Source organism: Anguilla rostrata, chromosome 11 (assembly GCF_018555375.3).
Source record: "Anguilla rostrata isolate EN2019 chromosome 11, ASM1855537v3, whole genome shotgun sequence".
Lineage (NCBI taxonomy): Eukaryota > Metazoa > Chordata > Actinopteri > Anguilliformes > Anguillidae > Anguilla > Anguilla rostrata.
In genome coordinates, this window is record NC_057943.1 from 14248114 (window position 1) to 14258439 (window position 10326).

General features: G+C 36.8%; 1 protein-coding gene across 11 annotated transcripts in view; it reads left to right on the forward strand.

Annotated features, from left to right (window-relative positions):
- The window catches only part of myt1b (myelin transcription factor 1b), a 34276-nt gene extending 25326 nt beyond the window's left edge, over nucleotides 1–8950 (forward strand). For 6 of the 11 annotated variants that reach the window (XM_064298076.1, XM_064298082.1, XM_064298079.1 and 3 more), the window contains 6 exons: nucleotides 206–289; nucleotides 1178–1399; nucleotides 1897–1988; nucleotides 2151–2254; nucleotides 2483–2626; nucleotides 3231–8950. In XM_064298076.1, the coding sequence (XP_064154146.1) occupies nucleotides 206–289; nucleotides 1178–1399; nucleotides 1897–1988; nucleotides 2151–2254; nucleotides 2483–2626; nucleotides 3231–3374 (790 nt within the window). In that variant the 3' untranslated portion in view covers nucleotides 3375–8950. The remainder of the gene's footprint in view (nucleotides 1–205; nucleotides 290–1177; nucleotides 1400–1896; nucleotides 1989–2150; nucleotides 2255–2482; nucleotides 2627–3230) is intronic. The other 5 variants (XM_064298077.1, XM_064298080.1, XM_064298086.1 and 2 more) reach the window with 2 other exon arrangements.
- The last annotated feature ends 1376 nt before the right edge of the window (nucleotides 8951–10326 follow it).

The window sequence follows — 10326 nt, forward strand, 5'->3', positions numbered from 1 at the left end:
CGTTTTTATTAATTTCATAAGTTGTTCCGTTGTTTTGTTCGTTTTGGTTTATATCTTCTTTATTTTTTGTCCATCTCTCCATCCCCTTTGTTCAACAGCAACATCCACACCAAAAAAAAAAAAGAAACAAAAAAAAAAACAAACAAGAAATTGTTGGAAGGTGTTTCCCACCTTTTTTTATCGGCTTCACGCTTTCTTTTTTCAGTTTGTCTGGGTGCCCGCGTGCCAAGAAAGGTGGAATAAAAACAACTCCCACCAAGGACGACAAGGAGGACTCCGAGCTCCTAAAGTTCGTACTGGAAAGAGAGCCACACCTTTTGTCTTTTTTTATGCTAATACTCCTTGGTAACAAAACGGTCAGACAGCCGCTCCCGCCCTCAGCCGTGTGGCAGGGAGACGTGTGTCCCATCCAGCTTGTTCTCTTAAGTGCCGCCACGCCATGTTCTCCTATGCCCATCCCCACCTGAGGTGCCCTGGTACCTCAGCGTTATACTGCTGCAGCTCATGGTAGAGTAAACCAGTGTAGGTTATGTGTACTAATCCTAAAGTTTTAAAATAGGACAACATTTCAGATCACTTCTGAAATGATTGTGACTGCTCGTAGCATGCTACTCATAGGACGATGCAAACTGTCCTTTGTCCTTTTTTTTTTTTTTCTCCCTGTGCTGGATGTTTGTATTTTGCCATGAAAATATCAAGGCAATGAGAAATCCTATCTGGTAAAATACTACCTTGTACAATCAGGAAGAATACTCCCGTCTCTGCTGGAGTAGTAAGTTGATGGAGGCTTCATTATTGTGATACCATCTCCCAGACATCTGTAAGTGCCTTTCTTCTGGAAACCCTCATTGCAAATTTAGATTTGAAAGGTTTTATGGGAAATTGCACAGTGGAGTGCTGGCACGATTCAAATTGACGGGGTATTGCTGGTATTTCAACTTTCAAAAGCACAAGGTAATAATAAACCCCTGATGTAAACCTAAAAACATGATCATAGCAGGAGACTGTGGCAAAATGACTGTTACAAGGTGATATTTCAACCAGTTTCACTTGTCTTCATCACTGGCCTTTCGACCACATTTTTTCTGTCTGCTGCCCACTGATATCATCTCCCTCTTCCTTCCTACCCTTGATACCACTCCCACCCCTCCCCCCTCCTCCCAATGCCATTTTTCAGATGCCCGGTTCCGGGGTGCGACAGTCTGGGTCACATCAGTGGGAAGTACGCCACCCACCGCAGTGCCTACGGGTGCCCACTGGCTGCACGCAGACAGAAGGAGGGGCTTCTCAATGGCTCTCCCTTCTCCTGGAAGTCCTTCAAGACCGAGGGCCCTACCTGCCCCACCCCTGGCTGTGATGGCTCAGGCCACGCCAACGGTAGTTTCCTCACACACAGGAGGTAAGCCAGGAAACAGGGGCTTGGCTTCTTGGGGCCCGCGTTATCAAATGCCATAGAAATGTTCTCCTGCATTATATGTTGCTCTTTGAGACTGATAAATTAATACAATAATGTCACGATGACAATTATAACAACCCATACAGGAGGTTTTTTATAGGTTTTTGTTCCGTGGCAACTTGTCATATTCACCATCCTACAGTGTGTCTAAACCCCAAATAATAATGAAGTGGAATTGTTTTACACTCAAATGCTCAGAAACACTATTCTGAAAAATGACAGTACTTGGGATTGCCAAATGTGTTTCTACCACTGAAAACAGAACCAGAACCTCAAAGCTGTACTGCACCATTGACTCCCATGTACAGTTCCTCATATTAAGACCTCATATAGGGGCACATCTGGAATATTATGTCATGTGAAACCAATGAATAGACATGCGTAAGTCATGTGTCAGCAAAGGTTCTCTAAAAAGGTGATGTTTCCACTTGTGTCCACAGTCTCTCCGGCTGCCCCAGAGCTTCCTTCGCCAAAAAGAAAGCCAAGCTTCCTGGGGATGAATATCTAAGCACCAAATTCAGGGCCAGTGATGGTAAGACTGGAAGGAAGGACATTATGAAGCTTTTTTCCCACAAGCAATGTTAATTCAAATGTTAGGTTAAAGTGGTTCTGACGAACAAGTGAATCATTGGGTAAAGTCGGTTCCACTTTCTCTCAGGTTAAAAATGCTTAGTGTCCTTTCTTTTCTCCTTAGTTCTAGACAATGATGAAGACATCAAGCAACTGAACAAAGAGATCAGTGAACTGAATGAGTCCAACTCTGAGATGGAGGCTGACATGGTCAACCTTCAGACACAGGTATGTTCATTGGCCTTTTATCCATTGAAGTCTTCATTTACTCTAGTTTTTGCTTCACTATTTAAGCTTAAGCTGAGTGTAAGCATGGAACAGGATGTTGCAGGTTGTAACTTTTGGATTTACGTTCTATTTCTTGCGGAAGAGATGAAAACCATCTGTTTTTCAGTAGAGATATCAGCCTTATGGAAACATTCCAATACATGAAAACACTGGTTTTGGTGTTCACAGATCTCATCCATGGAGAAGAACCTGAAGAACATTGAGGAAGAGAACAAAATCATTGAAGAGCAGAACGAGGCCCTGTTCATGGAGCTGTCGGGACTGAGCCAGGCTCTGGTCCATAGCCTGGCCAACATTCGCCTACCACACATGGTGAGCCAAGCTCATTTATTCAACTACGCACATGCTTGCATATACACGGTAAAATGTTCAGTGTTAAATCAACTCTTACAGAGTACATATGGTCCCTGTTGGACTTAGAGTTGATTTAACACTTGAATATAGCGTATGTCAGGCCAGGTCAAAAAGTGTGTAGTGAGTCAAGTAAACAGACTGCCACAGAATAGTGTGGGTTATATCTTTTAAATTTAACTTTTAATGTTAATTCTTAATTGTTAATTCTAATTAATGTTAAATGTTAATATTTTTTATTTGGATTGCTGTCATAAATAATTATTTGTCATATGTTTGAAGCAAAATTCTAAGGGACCTTCTGTTTTAAGATGTCAACAACCTACTGTCCATGCGCATTCACATTTGGGAAAATATTCATATTTATGCTTATGAATCTTGGTTCAAATCAAATCTTGTTAGGAGGCATAGAACCAGAGGTAGTATATTTTAGCTATGCATTCCGCCTCACACTATTGTATAACTGTCACATGGAAATTATGCCATTCTGTACTACGTTTTGCAGCAGGTTCTACTTTTCTTTTACTTAGTTCTATCCTTGAATGTCTGAACTTTTCTACTTCAGCAGGAGCCAATAACTGAGCAGAATTTCGACGCCTACGTGAATATCCTCACTGACATGTACTCCAATAAGGAATGCTACCAGAACCCAGAGAATAAAGCCCTGCTAGAAACCATTAACCAAGCAGTAAAAGGCATCAAGGTCTGATAAGAAAATCTGAAGAATTTAAGGAAACATGCATATTGATATATATATAAATAATCAAACAATACAAAAAAAGGGCATTCAGGTTTTACAGCTGCAAAGTACGTCTTTCCAGGGAGCATTCCATAACAAAAATAAATAAGTAAATAAATAAATAAATAAATAAATAGAAATACCAGGACCAAATCCAACCATGCTGCTGCCACTGGGATTGTAAGGACAAGTGGATCGGAACCAAATTCTTTCCTTTTCTACTTTTTTTTTTCTGTTGTTGACGTTTGGCTGTCCCAGATTGTCATACTCAGCAGTCTTCAGTCTGCTGTTGAAAAAAAAAAGAAAATAAAAAAATAATGATCAGGATCAAACACGCAGATGTCAGATTGGATGCCAGCACCTGCCTCTGCAGAAATGAACAAAGGAAAGAAAATGAATTGAATGTCTACTCATACCCTGTGTGTTTGCTCAGCACGCTGTATTTGAAGAAACTGCAATTGGCCCATCAAAACAAGTTATTTATGTGTATATAGCGGTTAGCAGAAATACAGTGGCCCTCTGCCTTTGTGAGAAGAGGCTCCTTCCTTAATGAACACAATGGTGTGCATTAGGGCCTTAAATTGCACATTGTGTTGTCTCACTTTTTTGAGAAAGGGGTGGGACTGAGATGTAGCTGGCAGTGGCCCACCATAGCGAAAAGAAAGGAATGAATTGAACAAACCAGAGCAGAAGACAAACCAGAGTCGGGGCTCTGCGGACTGTGGTTTCTTGAGTCAAGGAGCAGGAACATGCGCACATGGTCAAGGATAGTGTTACCAATATAGCAGGCGGTCCTTGGTCACTTAACCTCTATGGACAAATCCCCCAATAACGCTTCAGTCAAAGAAAACAGCAACTGAAAACCAGTTCAAAGTGCAGCAATCTCAGCCTCTTTCTCCTGAAAAGAAACTACTATGATATATTCTGTAAATAAACTCCAATTCCATCTAGTAATATTGATAGTATTTATGAGCATAGAAATTGCACTTCATTTGAATGAGTAGTTTGTAGTTCGACTTATTGTTATATAACTTATTTAAGATGAATCTGTGAAGGTTAAATTTGTAATTTATTAATTCTATTTTATGTTGATTTCGCCTATTTATTTAATCTTATCTATTGATTGAATTTATTGTTTTGTAAGACAAAATGCAACTCAAACTGTTAATGTTTTTAAATGACCACGAGGGAAGAGAGAAGTCTCTTTCATTAGTGTTTAAAAAAGAAAAATAATTAGAATATCAACCATGATTAATTATTTTATATTTTGTATTATTTTGAAGGATGGGATTTTTAAAACTTTTTTTAAGTGCAAGTATTTTATAACTGACAGGTTTTTGATAATTTTTTAAAGGTTTTTATTTTATTAATATTATTTTTTTGTTCCCACAAAGTATCTGTGAACATCTGCAACTGATAGTGAAATAAGATGAAAAGGATGTATTTATTATTTATTTAATATTTAAGAAATCATGAATGGTAATATTGTATATTTATTTTGTTCTGTCTGTGTGTTTGTGGTGGCTGAGTATGAACATACACCTCCGTTGACATTTAAATAAAAGAAAAATCATGTTCCGAAAAAAAATATTGCACAACACCTTGACTAATAATGTTTCCATGATATACCAGCAGTTCTTCCTATCAGATTGTAAAAAGAAACATTTGCTGTAGGTCCCAGAGTTTGTGTAGTCACTGGACCTGTTGATTTTTACAGGGCAAAGTAGACTGCAAAAAACAAAACAAAAAAAAAGTTACCGTCTCTGACCTCTGAGCACTCTGTAGCAGCCATAGTTGGCTCTCCTGAAACATTCTTAATATCATGACTGCCTTGTGCTTATTTCATTTCCATTGCATTATTTTATCAGTCTGTCATGATGACATACTGGAACGTATAACACTGTCTCCAAAACGTGTTTCTGGTCAAAATGGGTCTGAAAACACATGCTGAAAGAAATTTCTCTTTTAGGGATGGCTGAATCCTAAGACAACTTATTACAGATAAGCATATACCCTTGTAGCCTTATTCTCGTTTTTTATTTTCAATGCACAAAGTGCCACTAACTCTTACTTTCTGTATTCTCATTCAGCAATGACGCTACCCTCTGGTCACTCGTACGTGGCTTACAATAGAGTTGTGATTGTTATAAATGCCTTTATTTCTTGCCAGGAAGGCCATAAATACACTATATATACATTCTGTAAAAAAATTAAAAATAATAAATAAAAAAGAAAAAAAAAACTATATATAAATATACATATATTTTTCCAGTGTAATTGTTAACTCTGCTCTTTCACTTGTAGCTTATCAAAAGCTAAAGTTGATATTTGTCTAAATGACTCTGTGAACTGTATAATTTTCAAGAGGTTAATCCTGATACAGACCAGGTTGACTGTGGCTTTAGGTGGCTTTTAAAAAAGAAAGATTCTTGGTAAATGAGCTTTTTCAAAGCTGAAAGCTGATCTTTTTGATCTCCTTCAACAAACTCTGTCATTACCTAGACAAATGTGTTAAGTATATATAGTGTAGATAACTGTTGGTAATCTTGACTAAATCATTGTCTTTGGAGACAAAGAAATCACAATTTGGTAATTTTGAAGTACCCATTCAGACACTGTACCTTGCACAAGCTGTTAACTGTGGATGTTCCATTTGCTTAGTCACATGTACAGTAGTCAGGTAATTACAACTTTGGTAAGAGTGTTCAGTCAATTTATTCAAGAAAATTCATTAAGATATGGATATGAAAATGTAAATGAACTTGTGAAGCTTGTGAAGCTGCAGACAGGTAATGTCTACACGCTACAGTCTCAGTCAATGTCTCCAAGCTAATAAGCAAACTTGTGGAAATGTTATGTGGTAGCTAGCTGCAGCATTCTGCTAATATGTTTTGGAAGCTCATACAATACAAAGAAAGATTTTGAAATGACAATAGACAATAACACACAGCAAAATGTCGTGCCCTCTTGAAAATGACCAGGTATGCCAACAAAAGCTTTTAGCCTTGACCCTGAGAATTTGGCATTGATTGTCAGCCAATAATCCATTCAGTACACCAGAATGTGTACTGGGAGAAATGTATGTTTTTGTTTGCTGTTACTAAATGTAAATCTCTGTCCTGTGTCAATTGTTGAATGTTTTTTGGTTCAAAGACAAGGGACTTGATCCAATCTAGGTTTTCACTTTTTCTCTTAAATAGCAAATAATAATTTTCATAGAATAACAAATAACAAGTGTATGGAATGACATACGTCAGGCTGTATTATTTTTGTTCTAATTTGCACAATTTTTATTTTGTTTGAATTGATACTTATATCATCATTCATTTTAATAATAGAACAACCATTTTTACAGCACAATAATCCTTTGTAGCCTAGCTCCAGCTTTGATTGGATAAAGTCATTGTCTTGAAAAAGAGAATGAAACATGGGTAAAGAGATTATTGTACTGTACCCCTGTACCAGAAGAACGAAGTGGAGTTTGAAGCATAAACTGGATTTGATATCAAAAAAGAAATCTGATTTTATTTATGTATTCATTTATTTTCTGTTTTTTTTTTTTTACTTTGGAGCTTGATTCTGGGAGAAAGTTAATGCATCTGACTGGGAAATATATTTTCTCCCGATAAACATGATTCTATTTTCATATTGATATAAACTACAAATCATATCAATTATATTCTCTTTGACCAAGTTCTTGAATATGCTCGCTCTTAAATTTTGACATATCGAATTCTAACCTATGACGTTTGTTTCACTGATTGAAGTGGCTGAAGGTGAAACAAGATTTTTTATTTGTCTTCAGGTGTCCAGAACACAGTGAAACAAAGATTTGCATGACAACCATGATGGTACTATAATGGGGCATTACAACCAAAATGATGGGGTGTCTGTGGATTTAATGGTGACATAGAACATGTTTGCATTTGCATATGAATGGTGGAAAGATTTCAGTATTCATTAATATTCATATTTTAATTGATTATATTTTGTGACCTTGTTAAAAATACTAAGGTACTTCTTTATAACAACTAAGCAATTAGCACCTATGTGGTGACTGGCTAGTCAGGATAATGTCATTGCAAAATAACTTTTCAGTAAATGCAATGCGAGTAACCACAACCACCCGGACCAACGCTAAACATGATAAAGATTTAACTTAACTCTGGTATCCTCTCCTCATGGTCTTAAATCCAGTTCTACCAGTTAAAGTGCTATGAGGGCCATAAAGTTCTTTGGGCATATCCATGTGTTGGCTTTGTAATCACACAAACACATACACCCACTCACACACGTAGTGCTAGCTCAAGACATCCCTAGCTGTTTCATGCCACTGATCACATGATGCGTAGAACAAGTACACACACAGTTGTTCTCAGCTGGAAAATAGGTGAGGAGGTAGTACTTGCCTATACTTGAAAGATGTGCACCCTCCTGAATTTTCAATTAAAAAGGACAACTTAAAAAATGCATATTTAGACACACAAACAAATGAGCACACATGCATACACACACACACACACACACAAACACACAGTAGAGAAAGGCATGTTTGGTAGAATGGAACTTTCTATTAAGCTAATATAACCAAAATTCCCTTGTAGGTACTGTAGCTTAAAGCTGTGTAGGTCTTATCATTTGTGCCTTTCTGGCTCCATTCATTGCAGAAAAGGGTATGTTTACATTTGTAACTGGTTTCAAATCTCGCTCAGGATGTTATTAAAGAGTGCATGGCATAGTCCCCAAGGGGGCTGAAAAAATGAACAGAATGGGGGGAAACCATGTGAAACGTGTCACTGCCAGAGAACGTGGGAAAAAATACACATATATATATATAGAGTGCAAAATGGCGACGCTTTCATTCTGTTTCAGAGAGAGAAATGATAATAATACATAAAGCAAAACTGTGATTTGATAAGATGATTCAGGTACCAAACTGCATTAATATTTCAATTATTTTAGAGGAAAGATATGAATAAACACTAACAGATAGATAATGCATACGTTCAGGGCATTATTTTGAAACAAGTGGAATTCTCTGTACAAATTTGTATTAAATGACAGTGTTGTTGTTGTACTAAATAAATAAAAAATAAAAATAAAAAACATTGTGCACACAGTATGTGAATTATCTGGTCAAGGTTTGCCCTGCTAACACATTTTTACAGAGAGGAACTATTTTTACTGGTGATTTTTTAGGTACTGATATTGATATCCTTTTGAAATTTCAAGGGTACTTCCAAAATGGCAAGCACTTCCAAAATGATGAACTCTAGGGTTTTTTTCAAAGGCAGTGTTGCTTTCCTACCATTTTCTAAAGCAGGCCAAGCCTTGACTGCCTGATTTGTGTTTTTTTTTTTTTTTTTTTTTGAAGTGAACTCTGTAAATCCTCCTGGATTGTGAAGCCGTGTCTGTGAACCTGTGGACTTTCGTACCAGTGTCAGTGTTATGAACAAGAGAAGTGATGTCTGTTATTGTCAGAGTATGATCCATTTCAATGTTATCTATGGACACATTCATAAATAAAAAAGAAAGTGTGTGATTTATGTTTGTGAATTATTTTTTTCTTCTATTTTACACCGCATGATAACAGTATCTATAGTCATATTAAAATTATTAGTCGCAATGGAGAATGTATTTACTAATATCATTCTTGTAGAACTTAACTGTTAGGCTATTTCTTTGCTTATGAGATTTTTTTTCAGTCTAGAGCAAGGTATGCTCTAATATATTATCTGTCTATACAGAATTATTTTAGCAAAGCCATTCAGGTTAAATATCTTGCTCAAGGGTACAACAGCAGTCAACTATGTCTATAAAACAATGGAACAATTCTTGCCTCCAGAATGATAGGTTGTGTATGTCTGTGTGTGAGTGTGTGTGTGTGTGTGTGTGTGCGTGTGCGTGTGAGACAAAAAATCATTATTATGAAGATGCCAGCTTACAGTGCTCCAACCAGAATGAAAACATAGGAGAAATGCGCCATGAACAGACCCTAATGGAGGGCTGCCCAACCACGTTCCTGGAGATCTATCGTCTTGTAGGTGTTCACTCCAAATCTAATAAAGCACACCTTATTCAACAGCTAGAGATCTCAATGAGCTACTAATTAATACAATCAGGCATGCCAAATTAAGGTTGAAATGAAAACCTACAGATCTCCAGGAATATCTATCAGCATAAGGACCAGAGTTGTGCCAATGAAAGCCAAGGAAGCCATTCAGAGGCTGCAAAATATGAAAAAAGTCATAGGTAATAAATGGACACTTATTGAATAACAAAACAACAAACAAACAAGTAGTTTTTTTTCTACTTACAATAACACAAAAAGATGGCTTTTACTTATAAATAATTTTTGACACAACTTTCCTCAAAATAGCCTCCTTTAGCTTTAATTACAATTAAATAAATTATTGGAAGTCTATCTAATAATTTTGCAAAGTGGGAGGCAAGTGAATAAATTGAGTGAAATCAGATCAACATTAAGTTTTTCTTTGAAACCCCATGTAACCTAATAGCTTTAGTATGTTGTGCAAATAAAATAGCACATCCTTTCAGACCAGTAGGACATAGTTTCTGTTTCACTGTAGTCAGGTGAACTGGCTTCTTTCTAGCTGCACTGAGTTCTTCTTGTAGTTGTGGTGCAATACTACAATGGTTTCTTTTGCTAGACACCAGATGATTTTTTTTATTTACTGCTTCTTGACCTGCCTGGTCTCCTTCTCCTCTTAACATTACTGCCCATCAGCTGGACCCTTCTGAGTGTGTACTTAACACTGCACCTGGAAATCTTAAATTACTTTGCCATTTATCACAGCGAATAACCTTGCCGTATTTCATACAACTTTATTGCCTATTTTACTTACACTACAGGCCAACGACATTAGGCTACTTCTGGTTAATTTAAAAAAAATAAACTTAG